Source organism: Haematobia irritans, chromosome 1 (assembly GCF_050003625.1).
Source record: "Haematobia irritans isolate KBUSLIRL chromosome 1, ASM5000362v1, whole genome shotgun sequence".
Classification (NCBI taxonomy): domain Eukaryota; kingdom Metazoa; phylum Arthropoda; class Insecta; order Diptera; family Muscidae; genus Haematobia; species Haematobia irritans.
In genome coordinates, this window is record NC_134397.1 from 132,459,517 (window position 1) to 132,481,171 (window position 21,655).

Here is a 21,655-nt window from a genome sequence, read left to right on the forward strand (position 1 = left end):
AGCTTCTCTAAGTGGTTTCACTGCAATGTGAAACGCCGTTCGGACTCGGCTATAAAAAGAAGGTTCCTTATCCTTCAGCTAAACATAGAATCGGACAGGACTCAGTGATAAGAGAGAAGTTCAATACTGTGGTATCACAATGGACTGAATAGTCTATCTGAGCCTGAAATGTCGGGCTGCCACTATACCTAACCTAACCTTCGGCACTGTCGAAATTAAGGATACTCGTATCATAAAAGTTATTGGTTCTAAATAATATATTTTTCAATTAGTTAATTTTTATTGCATAGCCACATAAAATTTTCTTTCGTTTTAAGTACATTTATATGAAATTTGGTATTATTACATGTGTCTCTGTTTCTGTGTTGTCCAGTTTATTTGTTTCTTCTTCTTGTGTTTTTTTTTTTTTAAATTTAAATTAAGTAAAAATAAGCTTACACAAAATGTTGTAGAAAACAAAGGAAATATATAAGCAATATTGTTTACATTCATAATCGTCAATTAAAAAATTTTGATTTTTGGTTATTTTTAAATATTGTAATTTTGCTGCACAGTGTGTACCCTGATGCATTTTGCATAACATTTTTATATAATATAGTAAAGTAATAATAATAAAAGGGTGGGTGTATTGTGGTTATAGATGAATAAAATAATTGTTAAACTAAAATATTTAAGTGCTAATGTACATTAATAATAGATTCACGGCCTTTACCGACACCGACCCATCGTATGGGCACACTTAACTCCTTCTCAATAAAACGAACGTATTTTTGTGCATTTTCTGGTAGTTCTTTGAAGTCACGAATGTTCTCAGTACATGTTTTCCAACCTGGCAAAACAGCATATTCAACCTCAATGGAGGCCAATTCAGCAATGGTACCAGGGAAATGGTCCAAAGTCTTGCCATCGGCACGTTTGTACCTATAATTAAAAATAGGAATTGTTTATTTTTTTATAAGGTTATTTAAGTAATATGGAATACTTACGCTACTGCAACCTTAATTTCATCTAAGGTATCTAAAATATCAAGTTTTGTAAGGCAGATACAGGTATAGCCATTGACTAATGAGGTATATCTCAGTAGTGGTATATCCAACCATCCACAGCGCCGTTTTCTCTTTGTTGTAACACCGACTTCAAAGCCACGGGTTTGAAGCAGTTCACCAATTTCCTATATATTTAAAAAATTAAAAAAAAATAAATAAAACCAATTAGAAAGCACTGAATTTTGACAAAACCAACGATATAATTTCCATTGTAATACCGCTGTGGTATTACAATGGACTGAATAGTCTAAATGAGCCTGAAATATCGGGCTGCCACTATACCTAACCTAACCTATCCTAACGATATAACAGGTTGGCTGAAAAGTCCCCGGTCTGACACACAGATGGCGTCGCTAGTATTAAATGCATATTATTTTTATATAGTACCAACCTTCAAATGATTCGTGTCAAAATTTGACGTCTGTAAGTCAATTAGTTTGTGAGATAGAGCGTCTTTTGTGAAGCAACTTTTGTTATTGTGAAAAAATGGAAAAAAAAGGAATTTCGTGTTTTGATAAAATACTGTTTTCTGAAGGGAAAAAATACGTTGGAAGCAAAAACTTGGCTTGATAATGAGTTTCCGGACTCTGCCCCAGGGAAATCAACAATAATTGATTGGTATGCAAAATTCAAGCGTGGTGAAATGAGCACGGCGGACGGTGAACGCAGTGGACGCCCGAAAGAGGTGGTTACCGACGAAAACATCAAAAAAAAATCCACAAAATGATTTTGAATGACCGTAAAGTGAAGTTGATCGAGATAGCAGAGGCCTTAAAGATATCAAAGGAACGTGTTGGTCATATCATTCATCAATATTTGGATATGCGGAAGCTCTGTGCGAAATGGGTGCGAGCTCACATTTGACCAAAAACAATAACGTGTTGATGATTCTGAGCGGTGTTTGCAGCTGTTAACTCGTAATTCACCCGAGTTTTTCCGTCGATATGTGACAATGGATGAAACATGGCTCCATCACTACACTCCTGAGTCCAATCGACAGTCGGCTGAGTGGACAGCGACCGGTGAACCGTCTTCGAAGCGTGGAAAGACTCAAAAGTCCGCTAGCAAAGTAATGGCCTCTGTTTTTTGGGATGCGCATGGAATAATTTTTATCGATTATCTTGAGAAGGGAAAAACCATCAACAGTGACTATTATATGGCGTTATTGGAGCGTTTGAAGGTCGAAACCTCGGCAAAACGGCCCCATATGAAGAAGAAAAAAGTGTTGTTCCACCAAGACAACGCACCGTGCCACAAGTCATTGAGAACGATGGCAAAAATTCATGAATTGGGTTTCGAATTGCTTCCCCACCCACCGTATTCCCCAAATCAGGCACCAGCGACTTTTTCTTGTTCTCAGACCTCAAAAGGATGCTCGCAGGGAAAAAAATTTGGCTGCAATGAAGAGGTGATCGCCGAAACTGAGGCCTATTTTTAGGCAAATCGAAGGAGTACTACCAAAATGGTATCAAAAAATTGGAAGGTCGTTATAATCGTTGTATCGCTCTAGAAGGGAACTATGTTGAAAAATAAAAACGAATTTTGACAAAAAAATGTGTTTTTCTTTGTTAGACCGGGGACTTATCAGATAACCTGTTAATGCCATTAATTATTCCTATTGTTGTGAAGACATCAGAATGAAATATGTGTAAAGACTCGTATTCGACTATGAAAAGGAAGTTCCTTGCCATTGAGTTAAACATAGAATCGGACAGCACTCATTGATAAGAGAGTAGTTTACCACATTTAGTACCACAATGGAATGAATTATTTAAATGAGGCTAAATAACGGGCTGTCGCTATATCCAACATATCCCTGTAGTATCCCACATTTGAGAAGATTCTCAAAAATACTTAGTAATGAAGGAACGATCTATCGACAAACCGAGGAAATATGGAAATAAATTTAAATAATGATATATTTCAACTGGAAACTCTATATCTGCAATAGGGATCATGGTGATTCCGATTGTGATTTTGAATTTTTAATTGGCGAATCAGGTCGCCAATGAAACACTGAATTGACCAACCTCACAAGGTTTACCCAGGGACGGTTGCGATGTAAACCTCATTCCCAGCTCCGCTTTAACAAGTAAGATATGATTGTTGTTGTAGATATCATTACAGATCATTGCATAGTCAGGTTTCTATCAAACACGTCACAATTAGCAAGAAAGATAATTCTGCACTCTCTCTCCGCAAAATTTTGAGTAACTCGGAGTGAAATTATGGATTTTGGGGACATATAAGCAGTTGCAGTTCAGGAATACCATGGAAAAATCATTTTGAACGGTCACGTACCATCCATCCATCTGGTTGTCGGAAAAACAAAGAGCTATTGTTGAGAAGTTTGTCTATCATCACCGTTGGTTCGGTTTATTTTTCTCTCTTTCGAAACGCCTTTATTTGTGTGAGTTACATATATCTAAATCTCATTCATGAAAATACTTGCACTGAATTTGAAGTCGGTTTCACTTAAACCGAGAGTTAGTTCTCGCCAAACCCATGAAGGAGCCGTCATGATCAATTTTGGTTTTTTCTTGGGTGTTGCACACAATAACACCCTGTGGTGCAGAATATAAAAGGCCGTAATAATACTACTGAATATTGTCGCCAGAATGGGTGTCAAGTAAATTTAGTAAATTTCACGAATCGGAATAGAATGCTTTCATATTACAGTGTTTTCTGTTGTTATAGGTTATAGGCAACACTTGTTCCATTTGATACCAAGAGATTTTAATGTCAACTTTGAATTACGTTATTTGCTCCTGGATAATTATCAAAAGGGTGTAGCCTTGGCAGAGTGAATTGTATGGCTCCATGATTTGCATGGCGAACAAGGACATCTCATATTCTAGTCGCACGATTTCTGGATCTGGAGTCTGACTAACAGAACCTTAGTACACGAACGTAATGGTTAAATTACAATGCTGTCTACCCGAACATAATAGGATCTTATGGTGGTTTATAATAAAAAAAAAAAACAAAAGCACTGCAACTGTATATACTTACAACTGCATGTGTATACTTACATTCAATTGTTCCGATGGGAAAGGTCCATCGCCAACACGTGTTGTGTAGGCTTTCACAACACCAATAACTTCACCAATAGTTTGAGGAGGTAGTCCAAGACCCGTCAATACACCGCCTATACTGCAATTACTACTTGTCACATAGGGATAGGTGCCAAAATCAATATCCAACATTGCTGCATTGGCTCCTTCAACGAGAATAGTTTTGCCTTGACGTAAGGCCGTGTGCAAAAAGCAAATTGTATCCTTGACATAAGGACGTATTTTTTCCGCATATTCTTTGTAACGCGCCAATTCAGCATCAACATCAACATTGATGGATGGGAACAAACGTACATGAGTGGCAACAATAGCTTTGAATCTAAAATTTCAAAGGGTAAGCTTCGTTAAAGACTATGCAGTTTTAATTTGAACAACTTACTTTTCACTAAAAAGATTAAAGTCGCCTAAGAGTTCACCAACGCGAATACCATTACGGGTAGCTTTGCTGGAGTAAGCTGGACCAATACCTTTTTTGGTGGTACCCAATGATTTGCCACCCTTTTCAGCTTCTTGCATACCATCCACAGCCTGGTGAAAATCGAATACTAAATGAGCACGATCTGAAATAATCAAACGATGCTCAATTTTTTGTAGACCTTTAGCTTCATTTTTGCTCAATTCCTCAAATAGAGAAGGTAAATGGATTACCACGCCATTGCCTGTAAAGAAAGCAAATAGATAATATAATTAATTTCAATTTATATATAAAATATGCAAGCCATAATTGATTGATGTCATCTAGGATAATCGCAAAAGTGCAAGTATCTTTCAAGATAAAAATGCTATTTTGGAAATTATTTCTAAAAATTGGGCATAGGAATATATCACAGAGACGATATAGCAGGCAAATTATTTTTATTTCATTTTAATTTATAAGCCACATTCGACCAAATCGATTACATGGCATAAAAATTAAGACCTTTAAATATCTTAATTTATAATTTTGTAACAAAATAAAATTAAATTTCTTATTTAAATTTCAATTAACGTTTTAAATATATTTTATCGAGATATGCTCAAGTCGAAAATTCAAATTCCGAAATTGTCAAAAATAGTCCTTTTTGTAATCTTAAAAATATAATTATTACTTTTGAATATTTGGAAATTCGAGTTTAATCGCCTTTTGATGTTGAACAAAATCGATTAATCGATTTTATGATCAACAGCGACTAATCGAAATATAACGAAAAAATCAAATGTGAAATCCAGGGCTGTGGAGTCGGGGCCGGAGTCGGAGTCTGAAGATTTTGCTGGAGTCGGAGCCGGAGTCGTAGAAATTTTACTCGACTCCGACTCCGGCGAAACAAAATTTGAAAAACACTTCATATCTTTGTAATTAAGGAAATATTTCGACAACTTAGATTCCATTAGGGGTTTTATTCAAAACGAAGTACTGGGTTGCAGGCCATTCAAAGTGTATTTATATGGGTGAAATTTCACGGTGATATTTTTTACTAGAACATAGGCTGAATTGTATTGTCCATTTTTAACACATTAAAATATCGATGTTTGGCCCTATATATACTCTTGATAACGGCACAATTTTAAGACAATACAACAGTAGAACCTAACCGGAATTGTTTTAAGAACATTTTTCCAGTCTAAAATGTTCATAGGGTTTGACAGAAATTTTGAATTTAGAGTTATTTGAGATCCATAAATAAATGCGGAAATTTCCCGTCGGCCCAGATTTTGAGATAGCCCTACATAATTACTTGAGAAATCTCCATATACACCCGATGTCCTTGGAACCTCTGATAACCTCTGCTAACGTGCCATCTGAGCCGGTCTTTTGGGAGAAAGTTTGTTTCATCAAAGTCACTCGCAATTCTTTACAATAAATTAATGATCTCTAATGTCCATAACTGATAGACCATTTATAAATCGATGTTTCATCATTTTACTTTTATAGAAACAATATTCGTAACTGTCCAGCTATTCTTGTCATCTGTTGTATGGTAGTGGTTATTTAAAATTCCGTCCGTCCTAATTGTTGGCAGTTTATGTTTGTTTTATATATCCGACACATTACATTGTTTAGCATCTAAACTTTCTATCTGATTAGCCCGACATTTTGTTTTTGTGTATTTTTCTTTTTTATATAGATTTATTTTTTATAAAATGTCTATATAGACCAATACCAGAATTTTACTCCTTAAACTTCTGGAAGCCTAATTATTTTTTGAAATTTTGTGTTTTTATAAATACATATTCTGGAGATGGTTATTATCTACCCATATTTTGATGTGGTCTCTATATAGTCTTGTGTCGTATTTAAAATGTAAAGCTTTTGCATCCCTAAAATGCTGAGGTTTGTCATCGAGTAGTATAAAAATTTAAAATTAGAGTTCTTTTGGACAAATACAATACTAATATCGGTCTTTTTTTGAAAATACAATTGGAATACTGTTAAAATGAGATTTAGGTACACCACCTGGAGTCGACTCCGGAGTCGGAGTCGAGGCTTATAAGAAATGCTGGAGTCGGAGTCGAGCAAAATTAACTCGACTCCACAGCCCTGGTGAAATCAGATCCACTATCTAACATTAAATTTAAAAGTGATTTGCGTCTGTCTTATATATGTATATGCTTAGTGCAATTATCTATACCAAAGGCTAAATATAGGGAAATATCATGTGGAAAGATGCGACATATGATCTTCGACTCGAAAGGGAAAAGGAGTTCCGAACGTTACGAATTTCTAAACATCGTGTCCACTGACGAGAAAGATGTCTAAATTGTGTTATTTGTAACGTCCTAAAATGATCGTGTTCACTTAACCAAAGAATTCTAGCCTACGAACTACCATTGCAGTCGGTGATGCCAACTCGGACGATATTTCTTTATTTTGACGATTTTTTTATGGTAAATTTGATGACAATTTTTAAAAATGTTCGACTCAAGTGTTTGCTTTTAACGTCTATTTCAAAATAACAAAATAACTTGACGATTTTTCATAAGTTGTAATGTAAACAAGCATTTTTATCTAGCTTGCTCTCTCCGTCATATTCATCCTCCAATGTACCACAAAGCAGTCAATTCAAATAAAACTAAAGATTCATCTCGCCAAAAAAAAAAAAATAATTTAATCGTGAAACTTTTTTCTGGGATTATTTTTTACAACTTACGGTGTGCATTAACTTAACGACAGCACCCTCTGTAACATATACTCCCAAACACATTCCGCTTCAAGCATATATATTTTCAGAATTTGTTTTAACAAAATGTTAAATATTTACTGTTAAATATTTAAATTATTACAATTTATAGATAGTATCTCGCTAAAGATGATCACCGATGGTGTATAGAAATATCCGAGAACAGCAACATTTATTAGATTATTTTTGGCTCGAGATTGGGGATCGATTTATTTGGGGGCTATATATAATATAGATCGATACGGACCAATTTTGGCATGGTTGTTATCGGCCATACACTAGCGAAATTTTCCGGAGGTCATATATGGGGATCGGTTTATATGAGGGCTATATAATTATGAACCGATATGGACCAATTTTTGCATGGTTGTTAAAGACCATATACTAAAGGGTGATACGGTCAAAATTTGGTCAATATAAACTTGACGCATTTCTTTCAATTTTGCATTTAAAAATGCTGAATACCCCTCATTTTGAAGGTATGTGTGTGTAGAATGTTGCTCCTATTTTGATTTTGGAATTCACTCTTCAGTTGTCAAAATGCCGTCCAAGCAAGAAGAGCAGCGTATCAAAATTTTGCTCTCGCATCGCGAAAATCCGAGCTACTCGCACGCAAAGCTGGCAAAATCGCTAAAAGTTGCCAAATCAACCGTTACAAATGTAATTAAAGTGTTTGGGGAACGTTTGTCGACAGCCAGGAAGTCTGGATCGGGGGGAAATCGAAAACCGGAAACCGCTGAGACGACAAAGAGAGTTGCCGGTAGTTTCAAGCGAAACCCTAACCTCTCTCTCCGAGATGCCGCTACAACCGTGCATCGAGCCAAAAAACGAGCCGCACTATCGACTTACAAGAAGGTAGTGACTCCAAATCTCGATGATAAACAAAATACGACGGCCAAAGCGCGATCCCGGAGGCTGTACGCGACGATGCTGACGAAGTTTGACTGCGTGGTAATGGACGACGAAACCTACGTCAAAGCCGACTACAAGCAGCTTCCGGGACAGGAGTTTTATACGGCAAAAGGAAGGGGAAAGGTAGCAGATATTTTCAAGCACATAAAACTGTCAAAGTTCGTAAAGAAATATCTGGTTTGGCAAGCCATCTGTACCTGTGGCTTGAAAAGCAGCATTTTCATAGCTTCCGGGACTGTCAACCAAGAAATTTACGTGAAAGAGTGTTTGAATAAACGTCTGCTGCCTTTCCTGAAGAAACATGGTTTTTCCGTACTGTTTTGGCCGGATTTGGCATCTTGCCATTACGGTAAAAAGGCAAGAAGACCAAAAAAACTGCTAAAGACGAGCAGCAGTTCAAGGCAAACTGGCTTTCTGCGGCGAAGAAGGTGGACAAGGTGGCTGTACAAAATCTGATGGCGGGTGTCAAGCGTGAGGCCCGGCAATTCGGATTTGGAAAAGCGAAAGCCTAACTGAATATTTTTCCTCAATTTTATACTAATTGATCTTGAAAAGAAATTTAATTTGATATAATAAACGATTTCACCGATTCACACGCGTTTTCCCTTGACCAAATTTTGACCGTATCACCCTTTAACACCACGTACTAAGTTTCAACCGGATTGGATGAATTTTGCTCTTCCAAGAGGCTCCGGAGGTCAAATCTGGGGATCGGTTTATATAAGGGCTATATATAATTATGGACCAATTTTTGCATGGTTAGGTTAGGTTATAGAGGATGACATCAATTTTTGTGTTGAAATTGATTTTTGCATGTTTGTTAGAGATCATATACCAACACCACGTACCAAATTTCAACCGAATCGGATGAAATTTGCTTCTCTTAGAGGCCCGCAAGCCAAATCTTGGGATCGGTTTATATGGGGGCTATATATAATTATGGACCGATGTAGACCAATTTTTGCATGGTTGTTCGAGACCATATACTAACACCATGTACCAAATTTCTGTCAGATCGGATGAAATTTGCTTCTCTTTGAGACGCAAAGTTAATATACCCCCCATCCTATGGTGGAGGGTATAAAAACACGTGTTGAGGGGGTAAATTTAACCACCACCTCGACAGTTAAAGGTTAAGCAAATGTAATGTCTCAAATATAATATGTTCTAACATATTAATATATGTCTCCAACATGTCATACTAGTCCATGAACATTATATGTTTGCACTTAAAAATAATGTGGTAAAAATTTAAGTTTACAACGAAACATATGAAAACAGTATTTTTCCTCCGTTTAAATGTGTTTTTCGAATATTTTAAGAGTGACGTTTTTTTGTGTATTTTATGCCACGATTTGACGATTAGACAAAAATAAAATAATAATTGATGATTTTAACCCAAAACAGTTGACACAACTGATTGCTTTCATTTTCAAGGTAAATTGATGATATGGACAGCTATGGTCTATCATTTTTTCCAATCGCTTCATTGTGCGTCAAAGTAAAGTTGACTTATTATAGGAAAAACATTTTGAAATCTGCTTTTGTACTTGTTAGGCATTCAATAATTTGAATAAATAAAAAAAAAAATATTTGCACAAAAAGCATATATCTCACTAGCCCTACCTTGTGCAATCTACTCTATTCAAATTCAACGTCATTTAATTAAAAAATTGCAAATATATATATGTACGTAATTTATATTTGCAATATATACAAAAAAAACCTACTAAAATTAATAAAATACATCTAATTGATAATTCGACCGTCCCGTCCCATTCATCGATTCTATACACATCTCTAAGTTCTTATATTAAATTCAACCCATCAACAAAAATCATACAGATATCAACAATAGAAAAGTCATTTGTATAAAGAAGATGATGTGCACAACTCTAAGCACGTTCAATGAAATATTCTTAATGCTCGGTCGGGTCGGATGATGGGATTGTTCTTATTTTCTGTGTTAGTCACTTTGGTATAGTAGTCAAAGTCATGTGATTTACAAAATGTTTGCTGCTATTGTACACGTTTGTATGTACTTGATTATGTATGGATACATGTGTGTAAGTCTACAAAATAAAAGCTAAATAAATACAATAAAATGAAAATAAGATCAACGTTAGAAATGAAAAGTGAAAATAACAACAAAAAAATCGAGAGGAGGAAAATCCCAAGGAAAACAACTGAAACATTGTCCGGTGTTTCTTTGGGTTATTTTCTATTGTTTGTGTGTTTAGTATATATGTGTATACATATACGTATGTATGTATTTATATAGATAGATAGATAGATGTATGTTAATGTGTTTATTTATATTTTTCACTCGGTGAATGTCAAGGGAAGAGCAACGAAAGGTTTTCGCCAAAATTTTTGTTTGTTCATCATTCATTATAAACTAAACGACCATATGAAAAACAAAAACGAATTTTTTGAAAACAAAAGATTATCATCATTAAGTAACTATAATATCATGGTGGTTTGGCGATTTTTTGAATAACATCGGAAAAGTGTCTAGCTAGATGGGTATCAGCAAAAATAAATTTAATGGATGGTTTAGAAACACAACACCAATGAATCAATGACGATGGACAATCCTTCTAATTACATCAATGGCATCTTTGACGACAATATCTTTATATGTGCATTTAAAACAATTTGACGGCTTTTGTATTTTTATATATTATTTAGAACAATTTCATTTCAGGTTCTGAAGTTGATTACAAATACGATTTTTTACAGCGCACGATTTCCTATATTTATTTTAATCCCTCTCGATTTAGGGTAAAATTTGTATCTGAAATTTAAATCTGAAACTATTTTAAATTTGGCCCAATAACCATATTAAATAGTTTCGGGCGATAAAATTCATAACCCCATTTTTTCATGTCGGAAATGGTCATAGACAACAGCAAACTGTCTATGACCATATGAATAAACACCGATATATGTCAATTCCGTTCTTGATCGCTTTATAGAAAGTACAAATAATTACACCCTCAAAAAAATCGCTTCTCTAACATATGTTTCAAACATATTTTGCAGGAAGCACATATATTATTGGATACTGCCGAAACATTAATATGTTTGTTTTATGTGAACATATTATATGTTATGTTACATTTATATAGCATAGTTTGCAACGCCCACGAGCCCATGCAAACATAACATTATTTAAAAGAAACCTACATTTGTTGGCCACGTGGAGCAGTGGTTAGCATGTCTGCCTTGCATGCAAAGGGTCGTAGGTTCAATTCCTGCTCCGACCGAACCAATTTGTTTTTTTTGTAATTTAGACATTTATACTATATTAAATTTTTATAATGAAACTTCGAAATATGGGTTATTAAAGATTTACAGTCAGAAACAGTGCTTGATATAAACGAAATGGCTTTTGAATAAAATATTATTTTTTTATTGCAAAAATAACAATTTTATAACAAAAACTGTTTTTGGTATAAAAGTTTGAAATTTTGGAAGAAAATCAAAAACTCTAACAAAAGAAGAGTATAAACATTCATAAATAATTTTATAATGTACACATAAATTTATTTAAGCGTGAACCGCTTTTTACTAGCATTTAACACCATTTTAAATGCCTTTAAAACTTATCGTGTTTTGTACTTAATTTTAATTTTGCCTTTAAGGCCGTTAATGCCAAAATGATAAACAAAACACTTGTCCACAAATACATAAAATTCTCCTCTCAAGGCGAAAACACATGCTGTTTTTTTCAAATCTCTATGCTCTTGGTTCCGAATGCCTATTCTCTTTACTCCGAATACTAATTCTAATATTCAAATTAAATAATATTTAGACTTAAGCATATCAAATTGTTGGCCTAATCATAAAGCAGTTTTCCGAAACAACATACAACCGTTTCACAGAAATTGTAAACATATATATGTTTACTCGAAATTTATAAATTTATATATGTTTACATTCACACATATTATTTTTATGAAACATTCATGCCCCAAACATAATATATTTTAACATATTAGCATATGTGTCCAAACATTTAGTGTTAGTTGAGGAAGATTACATGTTGGCACTTAAATATATTGTGTTTAAAAATTGTGCTCGAAACACATTTTGTTTATATCGGAACATATGAAAAATATATTTTTGTAATAGTGTATGAATCGATATGAAATAATTTTCATATGGTAATTAGAGATCCAAATTTCAACCGGATCGGATAAAGCTTTTTCTTCAATGAGGCGTAGATGTATCACGTACCAAATATCAACCGTATCGAATGAAATTTGCACCTTCAGGAGGTTAGGTTTATACGGGGGATATATTTACATATGAACCGATATAGATCGGACGAACTAATTTGCTCCTCCAAGAGCCTCCGCAAGCCAAATTCTGGGGATCGGTTTATATGGAGGCTACAAATAATTATGGACCGATATGGATCAATTTGTGCATGGACTAAATCAATTAAAAAAGTGATGGGAATTTTTTTTTAATTTTTAATAATTTTTTTTTCAAACAATCAATTTTTTAATCAAACTAAAACCACTAAGTTAATTAAGAAACTAATTGAAAATAGTTAAGTTTTTAATGAAAAAATTAATTGAGTTTTGCAATCAACATCAATTAAATTTTGAATTGAATCAATTAAAAAGTTAATTGAAATTTGCTAATTATATCAATTAATTTTTTAATCAAGTATTTGTTTCTGATGTCCGATTAAAACTGTGATTGATACTATAATTTTCGTGATTGAAGACATTTCAATTAAGAAATTAATTGGATCCAGTTTAAGTTTCAATTTGTTTCTTTGTTTCAAAATTTTTGGTGTAATGGACCTAAAGAAAAGGTAGTGAGTGTTTGATATATCAGCAAACAGGGTCTACTTTCTCTTTTTCAACAGACGTTTTGCTGTTTTGCGGACTTTTCTTCTATATTTACTAATATATTTCTTCGGCTGTAAGGCCTGGACAACCCTATATAGTGTATATAGATAATTAGCTTCAAATGTATTCAGAAATAGGATTTTAATAGTAAAATTCAATTATATGCCGTCTTGTGTTTTTGTAGCATACATTTGTTGTTTTAATATTTTTTATATTACAAAAATAATATCGGTACGTTCATTAAACAATCGTCTTTAGTTGCATAAATTGTATACATTAGAAAAATGTGATATTTAAAGTTCAACAATCTTGACTTACAATTACAAATAATTTAATTTTGAAATGTGATAGAGCTACCACAAATAAACTACTTTATACATTATGCCTGTTTCTTGCGGCTGGTTAATGAACTGAATGGTGTATAATTTCAGCATATTGAAACGCGAACACATGACTAATGTTCTTATCACATTTACTTCATATCTAGTAATCAATCCAACATTTTTTTATATACAAGTAAGTACATCAAGTATGTACGCACATTGGGATCAAAACAATTCTTCAGAATTTTCATTTGAGTATATAATAAAAATCCAGATAAATCGTTGTATGATAAAGGGGAAGTCCCTTCCAAAAATCGATGTATGTACAGGAAAATGTCTGCTAAAGCAGCAGTTGGTGTATGCTGTTACAGTTTTGTAAGTAAGGGTCTAGCGAATATCAAATCGTAAAATTTTTAGACTTTAATATGTTACCCAATGAATGTTCAAAAACCACACAGAAAACAAAAAATATCACCAAATTATTTCCAATGTTGTTGTAATTTTTTTCAATTAATAAATTAATTGATACAATTAACTTCAATCAATCAAAAATTAAGACAGAAACATTAAGTTAATTAAGTCAATGATTATAACAAGGAGGTCCCTTGTCATTGAGCTTAACATGGAATCGGGCAGCACTCAGTGATAAGAGAGAAGTTCACCACTGTGGTATCACAATGGACGGAATAGTCTAAGTGAGCCTGATACATCGGGCTGCCACATAACCTAACCTAACCTAAGTCAATGATTGGAAATTTTAAAATAAACAAGTATATACGGCCGTAAGGTCGGCCAGGTTAAATCTTATGTACCCTCCACCATCTTCTAAATTGTAAGTTAGTCTATACGTGGTATATATTAGACAAAAAATGTATATATTGCAATTCGCTGTCGAATATAGTACATACACTGTTTTTCTCTCAGAGCGCAAGTAGTGAAGAGAAAGAACACTTGCTTGTCAAATACCACCAAGTACTTATCCGAAACAATATGTGTTCCGACAAAAAGGAACAATAAAAATGTAAGTACTTGAGAAAAAGTACAACATGGATTCCCTTCACTTCACGTGGTACCACAAGTATTTCTCAGTTATGTGCGAAGCAAAACTTTCCATTATTATTAATCATTGATATGTATGTATGTCACATATTTCATATATTTATGTATGTCACACACTTACCTTAACGTTTGTTCGTTCTTTATAACAAACCGAAGACGTATATTATGGAGAGTAATTGTTTTTTTATTTCTGAAACTGCACGTGGTACATGGAGTACTCTATGAAGTTTTGTTCTCGCAACATACTCGACGTGATCACTCTGAGTCAGGGATGGAAAATGCAGTACTATAGTACTTTTTTCAATACTTTTTCACCTTGGTCAGTACCGTAGTACCCCCGCGAATGATTTAGTACCTTTTGTGTAGACATTTTTGAGCCGATATCAAATGTATGGTACAATGGTTTTGACATAATATTTTAATATTTTGAGACAGTCTTTAACAAACTTATTTGCTAATAGTCTTTTTCAAATTTGGCAAAGCAGACAAGTTCATGCGGGAAGAAAATCTCGATTTTTATAAAAGCCATTACAGTCACGGTCGAAACTTGAGAGAAAAATAATCTACCAACATTTGGAGAAAATCTTACCAAAAACTATCAAAAAAATATCATTTTGCAAAAATTAATTTCTTCAGAAAGTTTTGTCAAAGTTTTGTTTTTACGAAAAATATTGTCAAAATGTTTTCTTTTAGAAAATTTTGTCAAAAATTTATTTTTTTATTTTTTGTCAACATTTTATTTCTATAGAAAATTTTGCCAAAACTTTATCTCTATAGAAAATTTTCTATGGAAAATTTTGTCAAAATTTTATTTTCATAGAAAATTTTGTCAAAATATTATTTCTATAGACAATTTTATCAACAATTTTTTCTATAGAAAATTTTGTAAAAATTTTATTTTCATAGAAAATTTTATGAAAATTTTATTCCTATAGAAAATGTTGTCAACATTTTATTTCTAAAGGAGCCCTTGACAATAATTTTCCAATAGAATTTTATTTGAAATTTAGTGAAAAGTACCTTTTCGCTTAAAAAACTTTCTTAAAAATTGTATTTTCCATCCCTGCTCTGAGTACACTTCAATAAGAGAGAAAGAGGAATATGTGTTTGTTGGTAGTGAAGACATCAGAGTAGCAACAAGAAGTTACTTGTGGCTTTTGGTGTTCATCAAAATGTGTACCAATTGTTTTGCTTGCGACTCTCTCAAATAGATGTACTCATGTAGCAAGTACACGTGTACTCTGCATTTACAAATGGAATTGTGCAGACCTCTAGTATATATAGGTACTCGTAAGTCTACAAATAATTACGAATCGATATGGACTATTGCACGGTACTTAGAGAGCAAGAATTGAAATATGGGCGTCGCTTATATGGGGGCTTTATGCAATTATGAACTTGATATGACAAATTTTTGTGCGATTGGGGATCGATTTATCTGAGGGCTATATATAACTATAGACCGATATGGACCTAGTTAGCCATGGTTGTTAACGGCCATATACTAGCATAATGTACCAAATTTCAACTGACTAGGATGAAATTTGCTCCTCCAAGAGGCTCCAAAACCAAATCTCGGCATCGGTTTATATGGGGCCTATATATCATTATGTACCGATATGGACCAATTTTGGCATGGTTGTTAAATACCATATACTAACACCACGTACCAAATTTCTAACGGATCGGATGGATTTTGATTCTCCAAAAGGCTCCGGAAGTCAAATCTGGGGACCGGTTTATATAGGGGCTATATATAGTTATGGACCGATATGGACCAATTTTTGCACGGTTGTTAGAGACTATATTTTAACACAACGTACCAAATTTCAACCGGATCTGATGAATTTTGCTTCTCCAATAGGCTCCGGAGGTCAAATATGGGGATCGGTTTCTATGGGGGCTATATATAATTATGGACCGATGTGGACCAATTTTTGCATGGGTGTTTGAGGCCATATATTAAAACCACGTACCAAATTTCTACCGAATCGGATGAAGTTTGCTCTTCCTCGAGGCTCCATATTTTAACACCACGTACCAAATTTCAACCGTACCAAATTGCTTCTCCAATAGGCACCGGTGGTCAGATCTGGGGATCGGTTTATATGGGGCTTATGTATAATTATGGACCGATATGGACCAATTTTTGCATAGTTGTTAGAGACCATATACTTACACCACGTACCAAATTTCAGCCGGATCGGATGAAATTTGCTCTTCCAAGAGGCTCCGCAAGCCAAATTTGAGTATATGGGGGCTATACGTAAAAGTGGTCCGATATGGCCCATTTGCAATACCATCTGACCTACATCAATAACAACTACTTGTGCCAAGTCGATAGCTTGTTTCGTTCGGAAGTTAGCGTGATTTCAATAGACGGACGAACATGCTTAGATCGACTCAGAATTTCACCACGACCCAGAATATATATACTTTATAGGGTCTTAGAGCAATATTTCGATGTGTTACAAACGGAATGGCAAAGTTAATATGCCCCCATCCTATGGTGGAGCGTATAAAAAGTAATTGGACAATTAACTTTTTAATCAAACTCGAAAGACTAACGGTATGGTTACACTGGGCAAATATTTGACAGAAATCACAAAAGAATTCGTCGCCACAGTCAAACCAGCAAACATTTTTAGCTCATATTTGATATTTTACGCAATAGGAGTACTTTCCAAAAACGGTAGCCAGATATTTCAAATGTGCTTCAAGGAAAAAAGATTGACACTCATTTTGGGCAAATATTTGCCTAGTGTGACCATACCCTAAGTCACTTAAAAAAGTGATGAAATAGTTTTTATTTATTTCAAACAATTTTGTAATCAAACTAACACAACTAAGTCAGTTAAAATTTCTAATTGAATCAATTAAAAAATTAATTGAAATTTGCTAATGAAATCAATTAATTTTTCAATCAAGTATTTTTTAATTTCCATTTGAAGACATTTCAATTAAAAAATTAATTGGATCAATTAATTTCGTGATTGAATCAGAATTTTTTTTTCGTGTGCAATAACATTTTTTGTTTTTTTGTAGATTTCAGACATTTTCATATCAGCTCTATAGAAAATTATTTATATTTAAGGATCACCGTGGTGCAATGGTTAGCATGCCCGCCTTGCATACACAAGGTCGTGGGTTCGATTCATGCTTCGACCGAACACCAAAAAGTTTTTCAGCGGTGGATTATCCCACCTCAGTAATGCTGGTGCCATTTCTGAGGGTTTCAAAGCTTCTCTAAGTGGTTTCACTGCAATTTGGAACGCCGTTCGGTCTCGGCTATAAAAACGAGGTCCCTTGTCATGGAATCGGCAGCAGTCAGTGATAAGAGAGAAGATCACCAATGTGGTATCACAATGGACTGAATAGTCTAAGTGAGCCTGATACATCGGGCTGCCACCTAACCTAACCTAAGGATCATTTCAGTTGTGGATAAAGTAGATGGTACAGAACACAATCCTATATCTACGCTGCCATATGAAAAAATTTTACATTGCCAAACCTTTGAGCATATGCAAACACATAATTTAGTACACAATAAAGAAGGAAACGAAAAATCTTGGACATATTATGCGAAACAATAAATATGTACAAACTACTCCAAAACACTATCCGATGCAAAATAGAGGGAAGACTGTCCAAGGGAAGAAGAACACAGCAAAAAAAGCATCACCAAAAAGATAATGAAAATGTTCTTTTTGTATCCGGAAGTGATGCAAATTGGCGTAGAAGCGATGAATTTAAGATAGGCTTGTCATAGGACCGATGTCCACCATTTCAATAGCCATTGCACTAAATTTGGAGCACTCTTAAGGTGTAATCAGAATTCAGTGTTTTGGATGTGAATTTAAAAATGTTGTGATATTTTGTCAAATAAATAATTTTAATATTTTTTCTGATTTTTAATGCATTCGAACGCTTGTCTGGATCGTTTGACTTCAATTATTTTTAAAAAAAAATCTTTTTTTTTAATGGATTTAGCAATTTTTTTCGACAAAATTTAAATGATTTGTACCATTTTATTAATTCTTACTTAATTCTTTTTATCCTATTGGAAAAGTTAAAATTACCCATGACAAATATGAAAAAAACGAATTATATGGAACTAAAAGAAATTCTTGTATAGTTGAAATAAAGAAGATCTTCGGGAGGACGTTTTTGGAAATGCTATTAAAGTAATGCCTTTAGAACTCCAAAATTATTTTTTGCTGGGAAGACTTAACAATATTCAGGAATGAAAATGAAATAATAAAAAAAAACTATTCGTCTATTCGTTGTTTTTTGCGAGCCTAATGTGAATGGGCTATTAAAATTAAATTTTTAAATAACCGAAAATAGATTTTATTGAAAATTTTAAATTTGTAAAAACCTCAAATGTAGATTTTCTAAAAATTAGAAAATAATGCAGTAATTTGTCTAAAATTTGACAAAACAAAAACCCGATCTCTCCATGCAATTGAAAAGCGCTAGTGGTTTCCAAATAAAACCCTAAGGAAAATTTGTGCTAATTGCCACTATCGCACATATCACAGGACTGGTGCCAGTGCTCCAGTTTCGGGATCAATTCCAGTATTGATTCATTTCCCGTAGGGTGAGTTTGGATTTTTTTCTATGATATTAAGCTTTAAAAAATACTTTTGCAATAATTTTGCCAAGCACAATCGCATGCATGTTTACTAATTTAAATATGATGAGCATCTACAAACAAACAATGTAAACAATTATAATTATGTATAGATTAAAATAAATTATATTAAACTGTTGTAACAAGTTTCGTACCAGTTAGAGAAGAACGATAATACAACATGACACGATTGTTGTGGCTATATTGCGTTATTTCCTTCCTACATCGGCAAGTTAATAACGAAAATCTAAACTACATTTTAGGCTCATTATATAGAACAAAACAGAGTGGAGCCAAAAATTGTTGGTAATAATGCAAGCAAAGTCTAAATGTCATTGTATAGGAGCAACGGGTTGATGATTATCTAATAAACGGTCTTGTGACATATTCGTTGACAAAAGCGATAATAACAAATTGTTCCTCTGCACAATAGCAACAAACAAACTCAAACCCATAAAGAGGGGAAGAAAAGTTATTTTTTTTTGTTTTGTTTTAAATATGAATATGCATGGAGGAAGAAAAGTGACAACAACAATAACGCTAATCGATTTAACAATTGTAATTGTGTATGTGTTATAATTAAAATTTATTAATTGGAGGAGGTAAGACCGATGTGTGGGTAGTATTGTGTAAATAAACAAATGTTGATATGAGCGGAACCGATATTATGAATGGTTAAATTATAAGAAAACTAATTTGTTAATTCATTCACCACGCCTATCTGAAATGCTATAATTTTCAACGTTTTTTTTACACGGTCTTCAGATGACATTGGAGATATCCCCTATTTAAAAAAGAGGTATGCCTAGTCAGGAATTAAATTTAGAAAATTCGCCAGAAATAACAACTAAGCAAAAAATTCGTCGCCAAAATGTAATGAAAGTGTTCCTTTTGTATCCGGAAGTTGTGCCAAATTGATACAGAGGCGATAGGACGGATGTCCTCCATTTCAACAACCGTTGCATTGAATTTGCATCCCTTCCTTAGGTGTGATCCGAACTCAGTGCTTTGGATGCGAAATAAAAAATTCTGCGATATTTTACAAAATAAATATTTTTTATAATTTTTATGAATTTGAATGTATGCTAACACTTGTCTGAAACGTATGACCATAAATAAATTCAAAAATTCGAAAATTTTCCAGAATGGATTAAGCAATTTTTCGACAAAATTTAAATAATTTGTACCATTTTATTAATTCTTACTCTGTTTTTAACATATTTGAAACAAAACAAGTATATACAGCAGTAAGTTCGGCCGGGCCGAATCCTAAATACCCACCACCATGAATCAAATATTATAGTTTCCTGTGAAAATTTCAGGGCGATTTGATGACAAGCAGATCAGTTCAACCAGTACACTTCCCGAAGATAAATTCCAAGATTTTACCTATGAAAACTAGTTCAGATTCTGGATTTATAAGAACTATATTTGGTTGAGTTTTAGAGGTATCGCCTTTGTGTCGAGTGTCAGATGTTTGGGGGTTGTTGTAGATGACAGGCTTAGTTTCGCTGAGCATGTAGATTGGGTCGTATCGCGTGTCAACTTCACCCCCGTCGGCTCTATAATTGCGGTTTGATGTTGCCGCGGGATGTACGGATTAAATTGGTTCATGCGTTGGTGATGTCGGTGATCTTGTATGGTATGGAGGTTTATGCAGGTTGTGCTGGTTATAACTTAAATAGGGTCCAGGTTGCGTTCAATAATGCGGTAAGGTTTATTTATGGGGTCAATCGATGTTCTCAAATAGCACCATTTGTTGAGCGCTTTGTGGGGTGTTCGTTCCACAGTCTCGTATCTATTCGTAGTCTGATGCTGTTTTATAGTGTATGGAGGAATCAGTGTCCATCGTTTTTGACGCAGTCATTTGTGTTCACACATTCCTCGCGGAGCAATCAATTGGTTGTACCAAGGGTCGAAAATGGGCAGGTTGAGAGATCTTTTGAGGTGAGAGTTGCGCGGGCTTTTAATGTCCTTCCTGGCGCCTTGAGGATGTCTCGGATTCGGTGTACCGTGGTAGGCTATTGCAACACTTTGGTTCTGAGAGCTTTTGACGCGTGGGTATTTTTAGTAACTATTTTTTGTTAGTTTTGTGATTATTGTTTGCGATTAGTTGGGGACTCTGGTGGCAATATTATAATTACTGCAACTACTATATGAACTATTGTTAATTTGTCAAGGGGTTTATTGGTATATTGAAATTTGTTACTACATATATTATTACTATTGTTATGGGTTTAGGGTAAGATAAAGATATTTGCTATTTTTGTGTTGGATTATCAATTTCTTAGTAGTATAGCGAACTGCGTTGTATTCTTAGGGCTATATACATATCTACTTTTACGAATTTAGGGTAAATATTAAGAATTCTGCAATTCTGTTTTGAATTTGTGTATTGTTTAGTAGACTGTATTGTAGTCTGTGTAATTTTGTTATAATTGGCCATGGGGCTTTGAAATTACAAATAAAGTATGAATGAATGAATGAATCATAAACATCGTTTGCAAGTGTACAAGAAAACGATGAAATAACGCCTTGATTTTAAACTTAACATCTGTAGATTTTTACCCCCCCATTATTTA

The 21,655-nt window shown here is 33.9% G+C and overlaps 1 protein-coding gene across 1 annotated transcript in view; it reads right to left on the reverse strand.

Annotated features, from left to right (window-relative positions):
• Window positions 1-258: 258 nt before the first annotated feature.
• The window catches only part of Adss (adenylosuccinate synthetase), a 31,730-nt gene continuing 10,333 nt past the window's right edge, over window positions 259-21,655 (reverse strand). The window contains exons 3-6 of the mRNA XM_075291664.1: window positions 4,500-4,779; window positions 4,079-4,439; window positions 987-1,171; window positions 259-921 (exon numbers count right to left, since the gene is read on the reverse strand). Of these exons, the coding sequence (XP_075147779.1) occupies window positions 678-921; window positions 987-1,171; window positions 4,079-4,439; window positions 4,500-4,779 (1,070 nt within the window). The 3' untranslated portion in view covers window positions 259-677. The remainder of the gene's footprint in view (window positions 922-986; window positions 1,172-4,078; window positions 4,440-4,499; window positions 4,780-21,655) is intronic.